Here is a 24,265-nt window from a genome sequence, read left to right on the forward strand (position 1 = left end):
ACTGGCAGTTTATTTGACACATGAACCACTCTCTGTGTAAAAATGTTGCCCTTCATGTCCTTTTTAAATCTTTCACTCCTCGCCCCTAGTTTTGAACTTTCACACAAAGGCAAAGACCCTGGTCATTTGTCTTATCTATGCCCCTCGTGATTTTATAAACCCTAATAATAAACCCTAATAAGATCACCCCTGAACCTCCAATGCTGCAGTAAAAAAAGTCCCAGCAACAACCTGGTAAATCTTTTCTGACCCCTCTTCAGTTTAATAATGTCCTTCCTATAACAGGGTGAACAGAACTGCATACAGTACTCCAGAACAGGCCTCATCCATGTCCGATACAACCTCAATACAACATTCCAACTCCAATAACCAAAAATATGAACAATGAAGGGAAGCCTGCTAAACACCTTTTTAACCACACTATCTAATTGTGACACAAATTTTGAAGTATTAAGTCCCTGAACTGCTATGTCTCCCTGTTCTACAACACCACCCAGGTCCCTATCATTAATTGTATAAATCCTGTCCTTGTTTGCATTACCAAACTACCTCACATTTTTCCAAATTAAACTCCATTTGCCACTCCTCAGCCCAGTGACCCAATGAATCAAGATGTCTTTTTGTAATCTTAGATAAACTTCTTCACTGTCCCCTATACCATCAATTTTGGTGGAATCTGAAAACTTAATAACCATGCCTTCTATATTCTCATCCAACTCATTTATATACAAGATAAATAAAGGTAGACCCAGTACTGATCCCTGTGGAACACATTGGTCACAGGGTTCCTACCCAAAAAACAATTCTCCTTGACCAACCTCTGTCTCAGATCTTAAAGCCAATTTTGTAACCAAACTCACCCTGAATCCCATGTGATCTAAATTTAATAATTAGTCTGCCATTGTGAAACTTTGTCAAAGGCTTTACGAAGTCTAAGCAAACAACATTTATCACTCTGTCTTCATCAATCGTTCTGGTAAATTCACAAAAAAAACTCAATCAAGTTTGTGAGACACAACTTTCCTGGCACAAAACCATGCAGAACTATCCCTAAACAATCCTTACCTCTCCAAACGTATGTAAATCCTATCTTTCAGAATGTATGCTCCTTTCTGGATAAGGGAAATTTAATTTATTTCACATAGTAATAAAGTTGATAACCAGATTGTTACTTGTTTGAAGGATAAATTTCCCCATAGTAAATGTGTTATTTTTGAGTATCTTGAAAAGCCTGGTGAAATGGTAATATTCAATGGTAATAAAGAGAAACAAAGTGATGACATTTAGTGATTGAATAAGACTTTGGTATGGCTCACGAAGTGCTTGACTTTGCTTAACTTCCAACGCACTCCTCGCACTAGTCATAACAGTATATCAGAATTGGAAAACCATTTGTGCAATCCTAATTTATTGTTTCCAATTATAAGTGGTTATCAATAACAGAAAGATATTTGCAAATAAATTTATATTTCTGGCCTCTGTGAAAATCTGGAAGATACAGAGAGAGGCTGAATAGGCTGGGACTGCTTTCTCTTAGAGTGTCAGAGGCTGAGTGGTGACCTTATAGAGATTTATAAAATCATGAGGATAAGGTGAATAGGCAAGATCTTTTCCCTGGGTTGGGGGAGTCCAGAACTAGAGGGCATAGGATTACAGTGAGAGGGGAAAGATTTAAAAAAGACCTAAGGGGCAACTTTTTAATGCAAAGTGCATGTGTGGAATGAGCTGCCAGAGAAAGTGGTGGAGGCTGGAGCAACCGCAACATTTAAAAGGCATCTGGATGAATATATGAATAGGAAGGGTTTAGAGGGATATGGGCCAAGTGCTGGCAGAGGTGACTAGATTAATTTAGGATGTCTGGTCAGCATGGATGAGTCAGACCGAAGGGTCTGTTTCTGTGCTTACATCTCTGCCTATGTGGAACTGTTTGGGCACTTCCTGGAAATGATGCTAATAGTTTAATATGAGCAGTGATCTGCCCGCTGTTCACGTTAAGTCAAATGAATTTGGAGAAAAAGATCAACAAAACTTTTTGTACTTTAAGAGATTACATTTATGATGCTAATTCATGGAAAATGTGGTTTGAAAAATGAAATGAGGGTTCTTGTGCAAGTTGTTGCTTCATAGCCTTTCTGGACTTCACTTCTGTTATCATAGATGAAGATGATCAGTAAGAAAGAAACGCCAGAAACTGTAAGTTTCTGTCATCTTCACTCAGTGGAAGTTTTTGGAAACTTGATAGTTTCCAAATATCAGTATTTCTGAGTACCTTATAAATGCTAAATACAAAGCAAGCCATTTTGTAAAAACTCAGATCCAGCTTGGTTCCAGTCTGTACTGAAGATTTTTCAAGTTTCCACTTGCAGCAATTCAATTTTGTGGATATCTTGAAAAGTCATCGCATTCTATCCTGTGTCTGCACTCCCTGGCCAACAGATTGTTTTTTTTCTTGTGTCTTTTTTCGAAAAAAAGCAATATTATCCCTGCAAAAATCTTTGTGCTGTACAAATGTATCAATAATGAATGGGATATAGTTCTACTTTCAGATTATAAGTTCATTTTAAATGCCTGGTGAAAGTCTCTTTCATTCTGGATATTATATAAAACAGAATCGATTGCCCATGTTGGTGATTAAATCGAGCCACCGAACTGGCCGCTACTGATTGTGGGCCAGCTCCCGAATCTGCAGAAACTACGCTGGGAGGAGATCAGCGGCAAACTGCTGCCCCAGGTGTCGAAAGAGGTGAGAGCGCGGGTTGGGGAGGGGGTGGGAGGGGCAGTTTGCGACTGCATTTATTTAGGATATAAAGAACAAAGAAAATTTACAGCCCAGGAACAAGCCCTTCAGCCCTCCAAGCCTGAGCCGATCCAAATTCACTGTCTAAACCGATTGCCCAATTCCTAAGCATCTGTTTTCCTCTGCTTCATATCCAGATGCACCTTAACTGAATCTATTGAGCCTGCCTCTACTATGACTCTATGGCAATGCGTTCCAGGCATTTACTTGCCACGTATTTACCCCTTAAACTTTTCACCTGTCACCTTGATCACGTGACCTCTCGTTATTGAATCCCTTACCCTGGGAAAGGCTTATGTCTATCTACCCTGTCTATACCGCTCATGATTTTGTAGACTTCAATCAAGTCCTCCCTCAATCTCCTTTTTTTTAATGAAAGTAATCCTAACCTACTCAACCTCTTTTCATAGCTAGTATCTTCCATACCAGGCAACATCCTTGTAAACCTCTGCAGCCTCTCCAGAGCATCCATATCCTTTTGGTAATGTGGCAACTAGAGCTGTACACAGTATTCCAAACACAGCCGAACCAAAGTCTTATACAATTTTAACATGATCTATCAGCTCTTATACTCAATACCCAATCCAGTGAAGGCAAGCACACCATATGCTTTCTTGACTGCTCTATCCATCTACAGCCACTTTCAGGGTACAATGAACCTGAACTCCCAGATCTCTCTGGTCATCAACTTTTCCCAAAACTCTTCCATTTACAGTGTAGTTCGCTCTAGAACTAGACTTCGCAAAATGCATCTGAACTCCATCTGCCACTTCTCCGCCCAACTCTCCAGTCTATCTATATTCTCCTATATTCTTTGACAGTCCCCTATGGTTTCTGTTACTCCACAAATCTTCGTGTCATCTGCAAAGTTACTGATCAGACCAACAATGCCCTCTTCCAGATTATTTATGTATATCACAAACAACAGTGGTCCCAGTACTGATCCCTATGGAACACCATTCCATTCTCCATTTTGAGAAACTTCCTTCAATTCCTACTCTCTGTCTCTTGTTGCTCAACCAGTTCTTTATCCACCTAGCTAGAACACCCTGCACACCATGTGACATCACTTTCTCCATCAGTTTACCATGGGGAACCTTATCAAATGCCTTATTAAAGTCCATGTATATGACATCAACAGCTTGGTTACTTCCTCACAGAAGGCATGATCTACTCCGCACAAAACCATGTTGCCTATCACTGATAAGCCCATGCTTTTCTACATATAAATAGATCCTATCCCTCAGTACCTTCTCCAGCAACTTTCCCACCACTGATGTCAGGCTTACTGGTCTATAGTTACCTGGAATATCCCTATTACCCTTCTTGTACAGAGGGACAACATGAGCAACCCTCCAGCACCTCACCTGTGTTTAAAGATGCTGCAAAGATATCTGTAAGCGCCCCAGTTATTTCCTCTCTCACCCCCTTCAGCAACCTGGGGTAGATCTCATCCAGTCCTGGGATTTGTCCACCTTAATATCCTTTAGCCTACCCAACACATCTTCCCTCCTTAAGTCAACGTGATCCAGAGTAAACAAACTTCTATGTCTAATCTCAGCACTCATCACCTCTCATTCCTCAGTGAACACGGACGCAAAGTAATCATTGAGAGTCTTACCCATTTTCTCAGGTTCGACACACAACTTTCCTTCATTATCCTTTAATGGACTGACCCATTCTCTGTTTACCCTCTTACTTCTTACGTAAGAATAAAAGGCCATGGGATTCTCCTTAATTCTGCTTGCTAAAGTTATTTCATGACCCCTTTTAGCCCACTTGATTCCGTGTTAAGACTGGTCCTACTCTCCCGATACTCCTCCAAGGCCTGTTCTGTTCTTAGTTGTCTGGACCTTATGTACATTTCCCTTTTCCTTTTGGCTAGTTGCACGATTTCTCCTGTCATCTACGGTTCACGAATCTTGCCTTTCCTATCCCCTGTTTTCAAAGGGACATGCCTATCCTGCACTACCTTCAACCTATCTTTGAAAGTCTCCCACATATTAAATGTGGACTTTCCTTCAAATAGCTGTGTCCAATCCACATTTCCCAGCTCCTGCCTAATTTTGATAAATTGGCCTTGGCCCAGTTTAGTGCTTGTCCCTTAGGACCACCCTCATTTTTGTCTATGAGTATTCTAAAACTTACAGAACTGTGGTCACTATTCACAAAGAAATCCCCCACTGCAACTTTTACCATCTGGTCTGGCTCATTCCCCAACACCAGGTCCAATATGGCCCCTTCCCTTGTTGGACTATTGACATACTGCTCTAGAAAACCTTCCCGGATGCTCCTTACAAATTCTGCCCCATCCGGACTTCTGATGCTACATGTTTCCCAGTCAACGTTGGGAAAATTAAAATCTCTCATCACCACCACCCTGTTGCCTCTACATCTTTCCATAATCTGTTTACCTATTTGCTCTTTTACCTCACCCTCACTGTTGAGAGGCTTGTAATGCAGCCCCAACAATGTAACTGCAACCTTCATATTTCTCAGCTCCATCCATAATGTCTCACTGCTCAAGCCCTCCATAGTGTCCTCCTTTATCACAGCAGTGATACCAGCAATACAATTCCACACCCCTCCCCCACCGCCTTTTACTTCCCTCACTGTCCTTTCTGAAGCATCTATATCCTGCAACATTTAGTTGCCAATCATGCCCTTCCTTCAACCAAGTCTCTGTGATCGCAAGAACGTCATATTCTCAGGCACCAATCCAAGCCTTAAGTTCATCTGGACAACTTGGACCAAAAGGTCTGTTTCTGTGCTGTGCATTTCTATGACGGAACAGACCTTCAATCTAACTTATCCATGCCAACCAGCTATCCTAAATTAATCTAGTTGCATTTGCCAGCACTTGGCCCATATCCTTCCAAACCCTTCCTATTCACATACCCATCCAGATGCCTTTTAAATGCTGTAATTGTACCAGCCTCCACCACCTCCTCTGACAGCTCATTCCATATACGCACTATCCTTTGCATGAAAAAGTTGCCACTTAGGTCCCTTTTAAATCTTTCCCCTCTCACCCTAACTCCTGCCCTCTAGTTCTGGACTCTTCCAACCTAGGGAAAAGACTGTCTATTCACCCTATCCATGCCCCTCATAATTTAATAAACCTCTATAAGATCACCCCTCAGCCACTGATGCTTCAGGGGTAACAGCCCTCGCCTTTTAACATCTTCCTATAGCTTAAACCTGTGTGACTGATGAAGTCATGGGGCTTCACCGGGACATTCTTCATGTCACAGTTATAATAGCATTACATAACATTAAAATAACAATTGTACTTCACCTATTTTTGAAAATTCCATAATTTCCACCTGTAGTCTGTGGTTCATGGTATCCAACTGCTTCTCTGAGTAGGAGAATAAAGAATAAAGGCCCTTCAGCCTATTGCATTCATGCCACTCAAAAACAACAACCTAACTACCTATTCTAATCCCACATCTAGCACTGGTCCTTTTGCCTGAAACATCGATTTTCCTGCTCCTCAGATGCTGCCTGACCTGCTGTGCTTTTCCAGCAACACTCTAATCTACACCCTGATTTCCAGCATCTGCAGTCCTCACTTTTGCCATAGCCTTGTATGCCTTGGCATTGCAAGTACACATCTAAATACTTCTTAAATATCGTGAGGATTTCTGCCTCTACCAGCTCTACAGGCAGATTCGTATCACTCTCTGGATGAAAATGTTTTTCCTCACATCTCTTCGAAATCTTCTGCCCCTTACCTTAAATCTGTGAACCCTGGTCATTGATCCCTCCATCAAGGGGAAATGTTTCTTCCCATCTATCCTATTTATGCCCTCATAATTTTATGCATCTCAATTGTCCTCTCCCAATCTCCTTTGCCCTTAGTCCATTCAATCTCTTCATTACTAAAGCTGTCCAGCCCCAACAACATCCAGGTAATCTCCTCTGCACCCTCTCCAATGCCATCATGTCAGTCCTACAATGCTGTTCAGAACTTCACACATCTAGCCAAGGCCTAGCCAATGTTTTGTGCAGTTCTGGCTTAATGTTAAACTCATCTCTTAAACTCAATGTCTTTGGTAATGAAGGCAAGTACCACACATGCCTCTTTAACCACTTTTTCAATCTATTCTGATATCTCAAGGTACCAGTGTACATTCACACTGAGGTCCCTCTGATCCTCAGAGCTACCCAGGGTCCTACCATTCATCATCCCTTGCCTTATGGAGGGTGTGTGTGTGTGTGTGTTGGTGGGTGGGGTATGGGGGTGATTCTGATTGTGTTATCCACAAACCTGGACACAATGAACCTTGAGCACTCAAGACCTTCATCATTCTGGTCTTTTAATGAGTACATCAAGAACAGTGTTACTTAACAGCATGATAACAGCACATTTATAATTACTTGGTAAAAATGAGGACTGCAGATGCTGGAAACTCAAGTCTGGATTAGAGTGGTGCTGGAAAAGCACAGCAGGTCAGGCAGCTTCCAAGGAGCAGGAAAATTGACATTTCGGGCAAAAGCCCTTCATCAGGGCTTTCATGCTCCATTTATAATTACTTGTCTAACCATTGAGGGCATTACATCAGGTAATAAGCAACTTGGTTTCAAAGTAAAATGCTATATCACATATCTACTTTTCATTTCTGGCAAAAAAAATCTCACATCTTTGAAATCTCCCTGTTACGATAATGATGTGCTAGAACTTGATATCACTCCTGACTTTTTGTAACCCACAGTATTTTATGGGATCTTTTCTAAGGCTCTTACCTGGTGATGTGTAGATTAGGGTAGATTAGTCATGCTAAATTGACCATAGTGTCCAGGGTTATGCAGAATTGATGGATTAGTCATGGGAAATGCAGGGTCACAGGGATAGGGTAGAAGGTTGGGTCTAGGTAGGATGGTCTTTGGAGGGGTGGTGTGGACTCAATTGGCCTGATTCCACACTGTAGGAATTCTATAATTCTAGGGTGTCCTCTCTGATTTGATGATGTTTGGAATCAAGGCAAACATAGGCAGGTATTGCATATAAAATGAGAAAAAAATATCTAGCTGTGGAAAAGGAAGTAAAGATGTTAAGTGGTACGAAAACAGCTGCATCATCTCAGATGTGTCTCCTGTATAAGGTGTCAAATAAAACTCATCTTTTGCTCCATCTGTCCAAAGAACTTTTTTTAAAAATAATTTTTCTTCCCCCCCCACCCCCATCTCTTTCCAAAAAAAATCGCAAAACTAGTCCCTTTTCTCAAGGATACTGTGACCTTGATTTTCCTCAGAAGGATTGTAAACGCTCCAGGTACCGATTAGACTGGTTTGTTACAGAGATTAAAGCATATTGAGGGGCCTTTGGTCTTCAGGCCAAAACAGCCATGTTTTAGAAGTGACCTGTATAATGAAAAGGGAGTGGTCAGCTCTCTAGCCATTAAGTTCATTCCAGAACTTGGTGGGAGTTCAACAGTGAGCTGTGTAGAAGCTCTCTCTCTCTCCTTCTGCCCTTCTAACTTCAACATGTAAGCATCTGTTCCATTTTTTTACTGGTCTTTTAGAGGGTTTGCTTATTGAGTATATTTGGAACAGCATAATTAAGTCTAGTTTGGATAGACTGAGTTCTATCGGGGTTCATTATTCTGTCCTTTGTGTTTCATTGTGTAATTTTGTGAATTGTTTTTTGTCTGTTTTAAACCTTGGTAGTCAACCTAGCTAACTTACTCCGTGTAACTTTCACTGTACACTTACCGAAACAAATCTGGTTGACCGCTCAAGAATATTTTGAGTGGTCTGCCCTAGTCCATTAGAGAGTGGAGCTCTTTGTAGGTTTTAAACGATGATTGGTAGGTACTAGTGTCTTTATTTCAGGTGTTGGTTTGGTAGTAATGGCTCTTTCAGTCACCAAAAGTTTTCTGCAGGCGGATGGGGTGACTTTGGAAGACCAAGCTGCAGGAATTAGCAGAGGAGCTGGAATTGGAACTGCCTGCCCCTGTGAGGAAAGTAGAGATAATTACAGCAGGAGCTCAGCATTTAATCTTGCTGGAGAAACCATCAGAATCTATACTGATGGCAAGAATTCAATTGCAAATGAAGCAGCTCGAATTAGAGGCAAAAAAATAAGGAAAGGGCAGCAGAAATGAAACAGTTTGAGTTACAATTAAAAGCAGAAGAGAGGGACAAAGAGAGCAGAGGAAGAAAAAGAAAGTGTGTGAACTTCATAAAATAACACTTAAAAAGGAAAGATTAGAGTGTTGCTGGGAAAGCACAGCAGGTCAGGCAACATCTGAGGAGCAAGAGAAATCACATTTGCCCAAAACATCGATTTTTCCTGCTCCTCGGATGCTGCCTGACCTGCTGTGATTTTCCAGCACCATTCTAATCTTGACTCTAATCTCCAGCATCTGCAGTATCCACTTCTGTCCACTTGAAAAGGAAAGTCAGCTTAAAAGGCTGGAGATAAATGCTGAGGGTAGGCTTCTTGAGGAAGAGAGTGAGGATGATAGTCAGAAGCCTAGTGAGAAACTGTTTAAGTATGTTCAAGCATTGCCTAAATTTGATGAGAAGGATGTGGAAGATTTTTTTCATCTCATTTGAAAAGGTGGCTAAACAAATGCAATGGCCAGTGGCAATGTGGGTTTTGTTGATTCAAACGAAACTTGTAGGTACAGCTGGTCAGGTATTTGCATCATGATCAGAGGAGGTATCTGGGGAGTATGAGGAAGCGAATATAGCCATTTTAAGTGCATATGGGCTAGTTCCAGAAGCCTGTAGACAATGTTTCAGGAATCTAAGGAGGGACCTTGGTTAAACCTATATTGAGTTTGATAGACAATAGACAATAGGTGCAGGAGTAGGCCATTCTGCCCTTCGAGCCTGCACCACCATTCATTATGATCATGGCTGATCATCCTCAATCAGTATCCTGTTCCTGCCTTATCTCCATAACCCTTGATTCCACTATCTTATTCCACTAAAGGATCAAACAAAGTAATTTTTGAAAATGGATAAAAGCTTTAAAAATCGAGCAAACTTATGGTGGTCTTAGAGAGGTATTTATTTTGGAGGAATTCAAAGATTCACCACCTGAAGTAGTGTGAGGTCATGTGGAAGAGCAGAGAGTTAAAACAGCAAGGTTAGCAGCTCAAGTGGCTGATGATTATGAGCTGCTCCATAAAACACGGTTTGGCTTCCAGAATCAATTTGGGGGATAGGAATTGGGGCAAAGAGAAATCCTCACGTGGAAAGGGAAAGATAGATCTCAGTGAAGATCATAAGGATAACTTACCACAGGGTGAAAAAGAAACCCATGAGGGGGACAAATAAGTTTAAAAGCTCTGGTGTTTTCATTGTAATAAAGTGGGCCACATGAAATCACAGTATTGGTGAGCTAGGAAAACGTTAGATGTAGGAAAATGAGACAAACCTGGGAGAATTGTTGGACTAGTAACAAAACGCATCAGGGAAGTTAGACAACCGCCTCATAGTGTACAAGATGATCAGAGGTTGAGTAAGGAGGAAGTGCCAGATCTGCTTAAAAAATATACATGCTAGGGTAAAGTTTATTCACATAGGCCAGGAGTAGCAGGTAAAGAGGTTACAATATTCAGGGACACAGGATCCTTTCAGTCTGTAATGCTGAAGGATGAGGAGATATGTACTCCTGAGGGACTATTGCCAGAAAGGTACTGGCAACAGGAATTCAAGGTGAGACAAAAAGTGCTCAATTATGTAAAATGAGGCTAGAGAGTCCAGAGAAGAGTGAAGAATTTGTGATAGGAGTATTGGACAAACTCTCAGCTCCAGGAATACAGTTTGTCCTTGCAAATGATACAGCTGATTCTCCAGTAGGCGTGCTGCCTACTCTAGTTGAAAAGCCAGTGGAGACGCAGGCAACTGGAGAAATGAAGGATCTTTATTCAGGAATTTTCTCTGATTGTGTGATCACAAAATGACAGAGACACAAGTTGAAACAGGAGGAATTAAAAGGCACAGATAAGAAAGCTGACATAGCTTTATCCAAGATTTTTTTTGATCAGACATTTTGGAACAGAGAAGGAGCAAATAGTTAAACATGTAAGTATCTTTAGCTCTGCTAAGCAGATCGAGTTACAGTAGAAAGATGAGAACTTACAATAGTTATATCAAAAGGCATTTGCAGAGAACGAAAGTGAATGCATTCCTGTGTGTTATTACCTAACAAATTATATCTTAATGAGGAAATGGAGACCATCACACACTCAAGCAGATGAGAAATGGGCAAAGATTCATCAAGTTGTTTTGCCAGTAGGGTATAGAAAGGAAGTGCTGCGAGTGGGGCATGAACTACCACTTGGAGGTCATTTAGGCATCAGGAAAACACATGCTGAAATACATAGACATTTTTACTGTCCTGTGCGACACAAGGCTGTGAAAACTAAAGTAATTGGGGAATCTCCCACACCGCCAATGAAAAAAGCAGTACTACGGGATTGAGTGGATTTTATTGAAGATTTGTGCTGAACTTTAGCAGTGTGGCTGCTCCACTCACTGCATTGTTAAAAAAAGGGCAAGAAGTTTCAGTGGACAGCAGAGTGTCAAAATGCATTTGACAGCCGAAAAAGTGTATTAACCCCTACTCCAGTATTAATCACACCGGATTACACAAAGCCTTTCAAGGTGGCTATCAATGCCAGTGATGTGCATATCGGCACAGTGCTCCTACAGGAGGATGATGAGGAAATAGAAAGACCTGTTGGATATTTTTTCAGGAAGATGAATGTTCACCAACAGAAATATTCAAAGAAAATGTGACTTTAAGCTTGATGTTGGCATTGCAACATTTCACTGTTTATATTACCAGCAATGCATCTGTGATAATCATATACACTGATCGTAACCCTTGAAGGACAAACATGCCAGACCATATAGATGGAGTTTATTGTTACAGCCGTTCAATTTGACAATTGTGCACGTGGCAGGTCGCGAAAATGTGATTGCCAGTGCATTATTGAGGGTCGAATGAGATACGGAGGCATTCGGTGGCGGATGTGCCTCGGCCTGAATTTGCATGTAGTTATGCATGTTTGCATGTTTATAGTTATCATAGTTGTATGTGTGTTTAGACTACTAACCAGGTTTTTGAAGGGTTTTAAAATGAAGCCATCTTTTGGTATTGATTGTTTTTTTTAAGGAGAGGTGTAATAAAGATGTTCCCTTTTTTCTAAAAGCTGTTCTTTTTCTCAAGGATATTGTGGTCTTGATTTTTTGCAGGGGGGTTGTAAATGCTCCCTGTTCTGATTAGACTGGTTTAGTCCAGAGATTAAAGGGTATTGAAAGACCTTTTGTTGATATGTAAACAAATGAGTCTTCAGGCCAAAGTGGTCATGTTTTAGAAGTGACCTGTATAATGAAAAGGGAGTGGTCAGCTTTCTAGCTGTTTAGTCCAGAACTAGTTGGGAGTTCAACAGGAAGCTGTGTAGAAACCCTCTCTCTCCTTCTGCTCTTCTAACTTCAACCTGTAAGCATCTTTCCATTTTGTTTTACTGGTCTTTAAGGGGGTTTGCTTGTTGTGTATATTCGAAACAGCATAATTTAGTTTGGATAGACTGAGTTTTATAAGGAGTTCTTTATTCTGTTCTTTGTGTTTAATTGTGTAACTTTGTGAATAAATCTTTTGTCTGTTTTAAAATCTAGTACTCAACCTAGCTACCTTACTCCGTGTAACTTTCACTGTTCTCTTACCGAAACAGATGGCAAAGTTATGCTCTGGGTTGACTGCTCAAGAATGTTTTGAGTCATCTTGCCTAGTCCATAGCAAAATGAGCATTGGTGAGGCATGGGACAGAAACTGGATTTATACTGCTGATTAATAATTGGGCAATCTGCAAACAATTTTTGATTTGATTTAATTTGTTATTATCATAGTGAAAAGTTTGTTTTGAGTACAGTACAGACAGATCATATCACACAAATTGCATTCGACTAATAGCACACAGCAAAGAAAACAATATGACAGCTTCAGAGAAGGTCATAGATAGATAGTCATCACAATGTACAGCAGGGAAGCAGACCTTACAGTCCGACTTGTCCATGCCGACCAGATATCCCAGCCTAATCTAGTCCCATTTTCCAGCACTTGGCCCATATCCATCTAAATCCTTCCTATTCGTATACCCATCCAGATGACTTTTAAATATTGCAGTTGTATCAGCCTCCACCACTTCCTCTATCAGCTTACTCCATACACACACCACCATCTGTGTGAAAAAGCTACCTCTTAGGTCCCTTTTAAATCTTTCCCCTCTGCCCTAAACCTATGCCCTCTAGCTGTGGTCTCCCCACCCCAGGAAAAGACTTTGTCTATTTATCCTATCCATGCCCCTCATGATTTTATAAATCTCTAGAAGGTCACCCCTCAGCCTCCAACGCTCCAGAGAAAATAGCCCCGGCTTATTCAGCCTTTCCCTATAGCTCAAAACCTCCAACCCTGGCAACATCCTTGTAAATCTTTTCTGAACCCTTTCAAGTTTCACATAATCCTTCCAAAAAGAAAGAGACCAGAATTGCACACAATATTCCAAAAGCAGCCTAACCGATGTCCTGTTCATTCCACTGGTCACAGGCTTTCACCACCACTACCCACTATCTTCTACCTTTGAGCCAGTTCTGTATCCAAATGGCGAGTTCTCCCTGTATTCCATGAGATCTAACCTTGCTAACCAGTGTCCCATGGGAAACCTTATCAAATGCCTTACTGAAGTCCATATAGATCACATCCACCACTCTGCCGTCATCATTTCTCTTCAGTACTTTTTCAAAAAACTCAAATTCATGAGACATGATTTCCCATGCACAAAGCCATGTTGACTATCCCTAATCAGTCCTTGCCTTTCCAAATATGTGTAAATCTTGTCCCTCAGGATTCCCTTCACAATCTGCCCACCACCGACGTCTGGCTCACCGGTCCATAGTTCCCTGGCTTCTCCTTACCACCCTTCTTAAACAGTGGCACCACGTTACCCAATCTCCAGTCTTCCAGCTCCTACTTGTGACTATTGATGATACAAATATCTTAGCAAAGAGCCCAGCAATCACTTCCCTAGCTTCCCACAGAGTTCTTGTGTACACCTTATCAGGTCCTAGGGATTTATCCACCTTTATGCATTCCAGCACTTCTTCCTCTGAAATATGGACATTTTTCAAGATGTCACCATCTATTTCCCCACATTCTCTTTCTTCCATGTACTTCTCCACAGTAAACACTGATACAAAATACTCATTTAGCATCTCCCCAATCCCATGCGGCTCCACACAAAGGTTGCCTTGCTGATCTTTGAGCAGCGGACTAAGATACTGGCAGGGAGATTTGCTAAAGCTGCTTGGGAGGATTTAAACTAGTAAGGTGGGGATGGTGGGAATCAGGGACATCTTGAGGATAGAGATCCTTAATGTATTTAGAAAAACCCTTTAAATTCTCCTTAACCCTATTTGCCAAAGCTATCTTATGCCCCCTTTTTGCCCTCCTGATTTCCCTCTAAAGTATACTCCTACTGCTTTTATACTCTTCTAAGGATTAGAACATAGAACAATACAGCGCAAATCAGGCCCTTCGGCACTCGATGTTGCATCGATCTGTGAACTATTCTCAGTTCGTCCCCCTACACTATCCCAAAATCATCCATGTGCCTATCTAAGGATTGTTTAAATCATTTGATCTATCCTGTCTATACCTGACATATGCTTCCTTCTTTTTCTTAACCAAACTCTCAATTTCTCTCATGATCCAGCATTCCCTATACCCACCAGCCTTTCCTTTCACCATAACAGGATTATACTGTCTCTGGACTCTTGTTATCTCATTTCTGAAGGCTTCCCATTTTCCAGGTGGCCCTTTACCTGAAAACATCTGCCCCCAATCAGCTGTTGAAAGTTCTTGTCTAATACCGTTAAAATTAGCCTTTCTCCAGTTTAGAACTTCAACTATTAGATCTGGTATATTCTTTTTCATCATTATTTTAAAACTAATAGAATTATGGTCACTGGCCCCAAAGTGCTCTCCCACTGACACCTCAGTCTTCTGTCCTGCCTTATTTCCCAACAGTAGGCCAAGTTTTGCTCCTTCTCTAGTAGGTACATCCACATACTGAATCAGAAAATTTTCTTGTCCACACTTAACAAATTCCTCTCCATCTAAACCCTTAACACTATGGCCATCCTAGTCTATGTTTGGAAAGTTAAAATCCCCTACCATAATCACCCTATTATTCTTACAGATAACTGAAATCTCCTTACAAATTTGTTTAACAATTTCCTGCTGACTATTAGGAAGTGTAAAATACAATCCCAATAAGATGATCATCCCGTTTTTATTTCTTAATTCCACTCAAATAACTTCCCTGGATGTATTTCCGGGACTATCCTCACTAAGTACAGCTGTCTGTTATCAAAAACAACACTCCCCCTCCTCCTTGCCTCCCTTTCTATCCTTCCTATAACATTTGTATCCTGGGACATTTAGCTGCCTGTCCTGTCCACCCCGAGCCACATTTCTGTAACTGCTATGATATCCCAGTCCCATTTTCCAAACCATGACTTGAGTTTATCTGCCTGCCCTGTTAGTCCTCTTGCATTGAAGTGAATGCAGTTAAATTTATCAGTCCTGTCTTGTTATCTGCTTTGTCCCTGCCTGCCCTAACTGTTTGACTCTCTTCTTTTCTCAACTGTACCAGTCTCAGATTGATCTCGATCCTCAAGATCTCCCTAATTCCCACCACCCCCACCTTACTAGTTTAAATCCTCCCAAGAAGCTTTAGCAAATCTCCCTGCCAGTATATTAGTCCGCACAAAGAGCTAGATCAACATTAAATTTACAGTTTGAGACGTCCAGAAGTCTAATAACAGTTGGAACAAAACTATTATTGTAGCTGTTGGTATGTGTGTTTAAGCTTTTGTATCTTCTGCCAATGGAAGAGGTTGAAAGAGATTATAACCAGGGTTTGAGAGGTCTTTGATGATGTTGGTTGCCTTCCTGAGGCAGACAGAAGTCTGGATAAATTTATTTAGTTATTATATATTTATTTATATATATTTATCTGTGGACACACCACGTAAATGCAGTGGCTCCAAGAGCAGGTCAGAGGCTAAGAATACTGTGAAAAGTAACTCACATTCTGATTCCTGAAAGCCTATCGACCATCTACAAGGCACAAGCCTTGATGGAATACTCCCCACTTGCCTTGGTGAGTGGAATAACACTCAAGAAGCTTGATACCATTCAAGACAAAGCAGCCCGCTTGATTGGCATTATATCAACAAGCATCCACTCCCTCCACCACTAATGTTCAGTAGCAGCAGTATGTACTATCATTAAGATGCAGAGCATAAATTCACCAAACATCCTCAGATAGAATCTTCCAAAAGCATGATAACTTCCATCTAGAGGGACAAGAGCAGCAGATATATGGGAACACCAGCACTTTCAAATTCCCCTCCAAGCCACTCCCATCTAGATTCGGAAATATATTGCCTTTCCTTACTTTTGCCAGGAAAACATCCTTGAATTCCTCCCTAACAGCATTGTGAGTCAACCCACAGCAGGTGAACTGCAGCGGTTCAAGAAGGCAGCTCACCCCCACCTTCTCAAGGGCAACTCGGGATGAGTAATAAATGTTGGCCAGCCAACAAGGCCCACATCCCATAAAATGAATATTTTTTTTAATTCATTACACAAATGCAAAATACCACAGATTCTGGAAATCTCAAAAACAAAGTGTTGGGGAAATTCAGTGTCTGGCAACATATTTGGGGAGAGAAACAGTTAATGTTTCAGAGCACCCCCTCATTTCTTCTCTAAATCAGAGGAAATAGTTGGGATCTCCTCCAGCTCTGTACTCTCTTCCACCTGCTGCTGCCATGTTGCTGTTTCTCTTCCCTCCTGCATCAGGAGCAGGACCTCCCGGCCTCTCCCTGACACTTAACACCTCCCTTCTGCTAGTTTTAAACCTACTAATCAGAGATTCTGTCATTGGCTCGATCACCATTCTTTTAAGTACTCCTGTCTTGAGCTACAAGGAAAGAACAGCAAAGAATGATTAAAAGATTAATAAAGAAGGAAATATTAGATTACAAGAGAAATCTAGCTAGAAATGTAAAAGCAGACAGTAAGAGTTTCTGTAATATTTGAAAACAAAGAGTTAACAAAGTATGGACTAATCCGATAGAAAATGAATCTGGGAATTACAAATGAAAAGAGATTTATGATGAACTGAACAGATATTTTCACCACAGATGTTAAATAGATGTGAAAGGGAGGGAGAAACTCTGGAAAGTTAAAATCACTGGGGGAGTGTTATGGAGCAGATTGTTGGATCTGCAGACTGGCAAGTCCCTGAATTCAGTGCAAGGACTGAATATTGTGTTTGCAAATAACTTGGAAAGACTGAAGATCAGACTGCAAAGAAGGCACAAGTTTTATTGTAATTCAAAGGAAAATAGAATTATGTGGTCACTTATTGTTTACATAAACATTTTTTTAAGAAGCTCAATTTTGATACTCATGTGAGAATGTGGGCACCGGTATCTTTGAAGGAAATATAACTGCCCAGCAAGTTGGATTGCTTTAGAGTAGCAGTTTGATATTGAACTAAGAGAAAAATACGTCACAGACCTGTTTGGACTTTGGACCTCTGGACAATTTTGCCAATATTTTTCACCCACACTATTACTAAAATATTTTATCTCTCCATTTATCCCACACTAAGTGAATGTAGGGATTTAAAGGGGGAATGGTTAAGTTTGCATGTAAGTAAATAAAAATATTTTGTTTCCACACATTAGAGGGTGTTTTGTAACAAATACATTTTCAGTTTCCTTGTAAAATGACAAAACATTGATTTTTTTTATATCTTAGGCAGTGGCCACAGTCAGACACTAACCAACCTAGAGAACTTGTGGAATAGCAGGGCTTGATTTCCAGTGTACTGGTCACCCCAGGGTCATTGATACAATCCAATTGCTTTCAACTGGTACCATTTCTAGTGAAAAAGATATGGCAGCTATATTATTTTTCCATCTTTTCCGGTTTTGCCTCCCAATTAGCTGCAGCAGTAGTCTACTATGGGATAAGGCCACATTCAGAGTAGTGTAGACAATTCTGGTCACCCTGCCAAAATAATTTTTTTTTCCTTTTCTACTGGCTAGTCAGTCAGTCCCTAAAGTCAGGAGATTTTGAATCTCCTGTTTTGCTTTTATCTTGTATTCCCTACACTACCACCATAGAGCTTCTTTTCCCCACAATACCTATGTTTTGTGTGTAAATGTGCAGTGACTCAGTAAAGACACCATTATGCAAATAATTTTATTCAATAATTTCACCTGCAGAAAAGGAAGGATATTATTGAACTTAAACGGTGCAAAAAATGATTTAGAAGAATTTATTGAGACGAAAGTTATAAGGAGTTAAAAGGATAGGTTGCATAGGCTGGGACTTTTTACCCTGGAGCATCGGATGCTCAGGGGTGAACTTATAGAGATTTATAAAATCGTGAGGCATAGATCAGGTGAATAGCAAAGGTCTTTTCTCTCAAGTCCATAACCAACCAGCACTGATTTAAGATGGGAGGGAAACATTTAAAAGGGGCCTGAGGGGAAGCTTTTTTCACAGAGACGGTGGTGCATTTATTGAAGAATCTGCCAGAGCAAATGGTAGAGGCGGGTACTTTTACAACATTAAAATACATATTCTTCAGTTATTCTGCTTGGGTCCAGTTAAAATAAATTGCAGTCTGCTGATATATCTATATGGTTTTAACTTCTTCTTTGAGGTGAGATTCCCATTTAAGAATGATTCAGATTCACTTTCAGATTTGTTCAGATGCATATTCGCACTGATACAGATACAAATTAATTTGGTGAAAGGCGCTGTGTGTATGCTTTTTTTCACCCTTTTGCATGCAGGAGTTGCTTCCCTTAGCAATGCTTCATCCTCCTATTGGTTAAAAATCACTCGACACCAGGTTATAGTCCAACAGGTTTATTTGGAAGCACTAGCTTTCGAAATGCTGTTTCTTCAGCAGATGGTTGTGGAGCAAAATCAAAAGACACAGAATTTATAGCAACAGGATTGCATTGTCATGGAATGTAATATTAAACAAATTTAGTTTCAGTTTTTCATCTTTTAGAATGATCATGTTAGTTGCCGTTCCTTCATATGTAAATCCCAGAACTTTTTTAAAGTTACATTCTCAAAATAGCTTTAACAATAGGTGACTTCTCAGCTCAGATAATGCATTGAAAGTGTGAGGTTAAAGTCTGCCTGTGTCCCAATGTTAGGTCAGACTGATTCTATCTCTAAAGTGGGATTTACAGAATCTTACATGGATTTACGTAGTTTTTGAGCAAAATAAAATGTAATTTGGCAAGAATTCACCCTACAAACGTATGTGTGCACCTGCAGGGGAGACTGAGTAAGCGTGTGAATGTGGGTGTGGGTGTGTGTGGGTGGGGGGGGGGTGACTCTGTGAGAGAGTGCCTGTATGTGTATGTATGTGAATGTGAGTGTAAAATCTGTGAGAGGATCTTTGTGTGAGTGACAGTAGTTGGTGAGAGTCTATGTGTGAACGTCTGGTAGAGAGCTTGTATATGAGAGGCGGTCTGCATGAGTGTTTGGGTCTGGAGGAGTGTCCGTGTGTGTGTGTGTGTGTTAGAAAGAGTGTATAGTGCAATGGGGTCACCTGTAGTGTGACATGAAACCGACATCTCCGTTGAGGCCATCTGGCCATCTCCATCAGTACCGAACATGACAAATCCCAATGCATGTTGCAAACCTGTCTGACCAATAAAGTTACACTGCACCTCCTGAGATGCTGTTCGCCCCGCCTTCCTCAACACAAATGTAATAGGTTCTCCTGTGCTGCTGGGGTTGTGGTGGTCCGGTCTGGTCTGGAACAATAGTTCCAGCCTAGGTCCTCCTGTGCTGTAGGGGGGTATGGCAGTCTGGTCTGGTCTGGTCTTTCAGTTCCAGCCTGTGTTCCATGTAGTAAGTCCTCCTGTGCTGTAGGGTGCGTGGTGGTCTGGTCTGATCTGGTCCTGCAGTTCCAGCCTGTGTCCCGTGTAGTAGGTCCTCCTGTGCTGTAGGGTGTGTGGTGGTCTGGTCTGGTCTGGTCCTACAGTTCCAGCCTGTGTCCCGTGTAGTAGGTCCTCCTGTGCTGTAGGGGGTTATGGCGGTCTGGTCTGGTCCTACATGTTCCAGCCTGTGTCCCATATCATAGGTCCTCCTGTGCTGTAGGGAGTGTGGCAGTCTGGTCTGGTCCTGCAGTTCCCCTCCGCTTCAACTCTAACCTCACCCCATCAAACCAGCGGACAAAGAGGGCGCAGTGTTGGTTCGTGCATTGACCTCTCCACCACTGAAGCCAGGCGCTACTGGAAGACACCTCCTCCTACCCCCCCCTTGACCATGACCTCACCACCCCCTCTCCCAACACCAAACCATCCTCTTCCAGATCATACACAACCTCATCACCTCAGGGGATCTCCCACCCACAGCTTCCAATCTCATAGTTCGGGAACCCTGCACCAACCGATTCTTCCTCCTACCCAAGATCCACAGGCCTGACTACCCTGGCCAACCCATCGTTTCAGCCTGCACCTGCCCCACCAAAATTATCTCTACCTATCCAAATGCTGTCCTATCCCTCCTCGTCCAGGGACTCCCCACATAACATTCAGGACACCACCCACAACCTACACCTCCTCCAAGACTTCTGTTTCCCTGGCCCCAATGCGTCATCTTTACCATGGACATCCAATCCCTCTAACACCTCCATTCGCCATGACCCAGGATCTCCAAGCACTCCATTTCTTCCTCTCCCGATGTTCCCACCAGTACCCTTCCACTGACACTCTTATTCGTTTGACCGAACTGGTCCTCACTCCCAACAATTTCACTTTCGAATCCTCCCACTTACTCCAGACAAAAGGGGTAGCCATGGGCACCCGCATGGCCCCAGCTATGCCTGTCTCCTTGTCGGCTATGTGGAACATTCCATCTTCCAGAGTTACACCGGCACCAACTTTTCCTCTGCTACATCGATGACTGCATCAGTGCCATCTTGTGCTCCCATCAACTTCACCAACACATTCCACCCTGACCTTAAATTTACCTGGACCTCTCCATCTCCATCAACGATGTCCGACTCAACAAAAACATTTTCTACAAACCCACCGTCTCCCACAGCCACCTGGATTACACCTTTTCCCATCCTACCTCCTGCAAAAATACCATCCATTATTCCCAATTCCTCCGCCTCTGTCGCATCTGCTCCCAAGAGGACCAGTTCCACCACAGAACACACCAGATGGCCTCCTTCTTTAAACACCGTAATTTCCCCTCCCACATGGTTGAAGATGCCCTCCATCACATCTCACCCATGTACCGCACCTCCACCCTCAAACCCCACCCCTCCAACCGCAACAAGGAAAGAATGCCCCTGGTTCTCACCTTCCACCCCACCAAACTCCACATAAATTGCATCATCCATCAACATTTCCGCCACCTACAAACCAGCCCCACCACTATTTCCCTCCCCACCCCATCCATTTTCCATAAAGACCGTTCCCTCTGCGACTACCTCATCAGGTCCACACCCTTCAACAACCAAACCTCCCCTCCGGCACCTTCTCCTGCCTCCGCAGGAATTACAAAACCTGCGCACACACCTCCTCCCTCACATCCATCCAAGTTTCACCTGCACTTCCACAAATATCATTTATTGTATCCGTTGCTCCCGATGCGGTCTCCTTTACATTGGAGAGACTGGACGTCTTCTCACAGAGTGCTTTAGGGAACATCTCCGGACACCCACACCAATCTACCCCACCACCCCATGGCCCAACACTTCAACTCACCCTCCCACTCTGCGGAGGACATGCAGGTCTCCACTGCCGCTCCCTCACCACCCGATTCCTGGATGAAGAACGCCTCATCTTCCACCTCGGAACTCTTCAGTCACATGGCATCAATGTGAACTTCACCAGTTTCCTCATTTATCCTCCCCCCACCTTTCCCCAGTTCCAATCTTCCAGCTCAGCACCATTCTCAGCACCTGTCCTACCTGCCAATCTTCCCTCCCACCTATCTGCTCCAGCCTCCTCTCTGACCTATCACTTTCATCCCCACCCCATCCACCTATTGCACTCTCAGCTACCTTCGCCCACAGACCACCCGCCTCCCATTTATCTCTCCACCCTGGAGGCTTCCTGCCTCATTCTTGATTAAGGGCTCCTCGGATGCTGCCTTTCTTGTTGAGCTTTCCAGCACCACTTTAATCTTGACTGTGGCCCTACAGTTCCAGCCTGTGTCCCGTGTAGTAAGTCCTCCTGTGCTGTAGGGGGTGTGGGGGTCGGGTCAGGTCCTACAGTTCCAGCCTGTGTCCCGTGTAGTAAGTCCTCCTGTGCTGTAGGGGGTGTGGGGGTCGGGTCAGGTCCTACAGTTCCAGCCTGTGTCCCGTGTAGTAAGTCCTCCTGTGCTGTAGGGGGTGTGGGGGTCGGGTCAGGTCCTACAGTTCCAGCCTGTGTCCCGTGTAGTAAGTCCTCCTGTGCTGTAGGGGGTGTGGGGGTTGGGTCCGGTCCTACAGTTCCAGCCTGTGTCCCGTGTAGTAAGTCCTCCTGTGCTGTAGGGGGTGTGGCGGTCGGGTCCGGTCCTACAGTTCCAGCCTGTGTCCCGTGTAGTAAGTCCTCCTGTGCTGTAGGGGGTGTGGGGGTCGGGTCCGGTCCTACAGTTCCAGCCTGTGTCCCGTGTAGTAAGTCCTCCTGTGCTGTAGGGGGTGTGGCGGTCGGGTCCGGTCCTACAGTTCCAGCCTGTGTCCCGTGTAGTAAGTCCTCCTGTGCTGTAGGGGGTGTGGCGGTTGGGTCCTCCATGGTAGGAGTCAGGCTGCGGTGCGGACAGTGTAAGGAGAGGAGCAATGGCGACGGCTGTGGTGTTGACGGTTCTGATTTGTGTCGGTGGAGGTAAGAGCTGGGGAGGGGGATGAGGGGTTGTTCAGGAAGTCGGAGCTTCACTTTGGAGTGGGTTAGGGAAGACCACCTCTCCCTGGGCCCGAGCTCGGGCCTCCTGCTCCTGCTGGCGGGATGTGTTTCGGAGGAGAGTGGTTTGATTCCCCGGGCTCTCTCTCACCCTGAGCCCTACCCCGGTTACTGACGCCATTTACTTTTTCCACATCCGAGTAAAAAGTGAGGTCTGCAGATGCTGGAGATCAGAGCTGAAATTGTGTTGCTGGTTAAAGCGCAGCAGGTCAGGCAGCCTCCAAGGAACAGGAAATTGGATGTTTCGGGCATAAGCCCTTCATCAGGAAAGGTCCAATTTCCTGTTCCTTGGATGCTACCTGACTTGCTGCGCTTTAACCAGCAACACATTTTCAGCTTTTTCCACGTCCGACCCCGGGCTTAGTGTGTGTCGTCTCGTTTTCTTTAAGATGTACTTTCTGTACCACAATAGCAACTTGAATTTGTATAGCAGCCTTTCGCAATAGTCAGCCATTCCAGCCGCCTCCGTTCCTCCAGCTTAAACTCTGTAATTCCTTCGCTAAATCTTTCTGTCCCTCATTTTAAACTGTTCTTTTAAACAAAAAAACTCGATCGAGCCTTTGATATTGAACCTGATGTCCCTTCAACTCTGTCTGAAACTAGACTTGCATGTTCCAACATGTTATTGATCAAGAAATTTTTCTGACCCCAAATGTTGTAGTTGTTAAGTTTCCGTATTCTACACTGATTTCAAATCACATCTTCCATTAAGTGTTCTGTGTGGGGCTTGCCTCCAGTTCTGCATCAGGCATAGACTGCAGCCTCATTCTGCGGCTCCTCTGTGTCCACACCCACTGGCCATCTCTCCCTGACAGAATCCCATAGGCAGGGAACTGTCCTATTGGTACCATTCCCTAGGAGGAGACTTGGCACTTCATATTGTCAGAGCTAATGCTGTTGATAACAAGCTGAATAAGTCATTGTGGTGAATTTAAATAGTTGTGTTAGTCAATCCAGCTCTCTGTAAACTGATTACTTAGATCTTCAAAGACGTGTTTGTTAGCAGGAAGTGAGACAGGAACTGCACTGAGGGATTTGGTGTTCTCTTAAAGATATTATGAATGGATTACTTAGATTTTGCTGTCTTGAGCCAGTCTTGTAGCTTTGCGTATCTAGAGTTTTGCTATCCCTGACAATGGATTGTAGGCTAAGTCACCGAGGGTCATTTTTTAAGTGATTTTTGAGTTTACAGATATTTCCCGACTCCATTAAATATATTAGATTGAGAAAGAGAGTCTCTATAAGAAGGATGGTATTGAGTTGAAAAGAAAGCTCTGCAGTGCTGCGAGGGTTAGTGGTATGCTATGAACTCATTTGAAAATAGTTGGTTACAGTGAATAGAGAGGAATAATTTCAATATGAGATTAAACTGGCAAAAAATATAAGCTTCTGTGACTGTAGCAAAAGGAGCAGTGCAGCTAACATCAAGCTTGGCCCTAT

The 24,265-nt window shown here is 42.9% G+C and overlaps 1 protein-coding gene across 1 annotated transcript in view; it reads left to right on the top strand.

Annotated features, from left to right (window-relative positions):
- The first annotated feature begins 22,633 nt into the window (after nucleotides 1-22,633).
- The window catches only part of psap (prosaposin), a 51,917-nt gene continuing 50,285 nt past the window's right edge, over nucleotides 22,634-24,265 (top strand). Inside the window, exon 1 of the mRNA XM_060854170.1 lies at nucleotides 22,634-22,750. Coding sequence (XP_060710153.1) covers nucleotides 22,705-22,750 — 46 coding nt within the window. The 5' untranslated portion in view covers nucleotides 22,634-22,704. The remainder of the gene's footprint in view (nucleotides 22,751-24,265) is intronic.

This window comes from Hemiscyllium ocellatum, chromosome 43 (genome assembly GCF_020745735.1).
Source record: "Hemiscyllium ocellatum isolate sHemOce1 chromosome 43, sHemOce1.pat.X.cur, whole genome shotgun sequence".
Classification (NCBI taxonomy): domain Eukaryota; kingdom Metazoa; phylum Chordata; class Chondrichthyes; order Orectolobiformes; family Hemiscylliidae; genus Hemiscyllium; species Hemiscyllium ocellatum.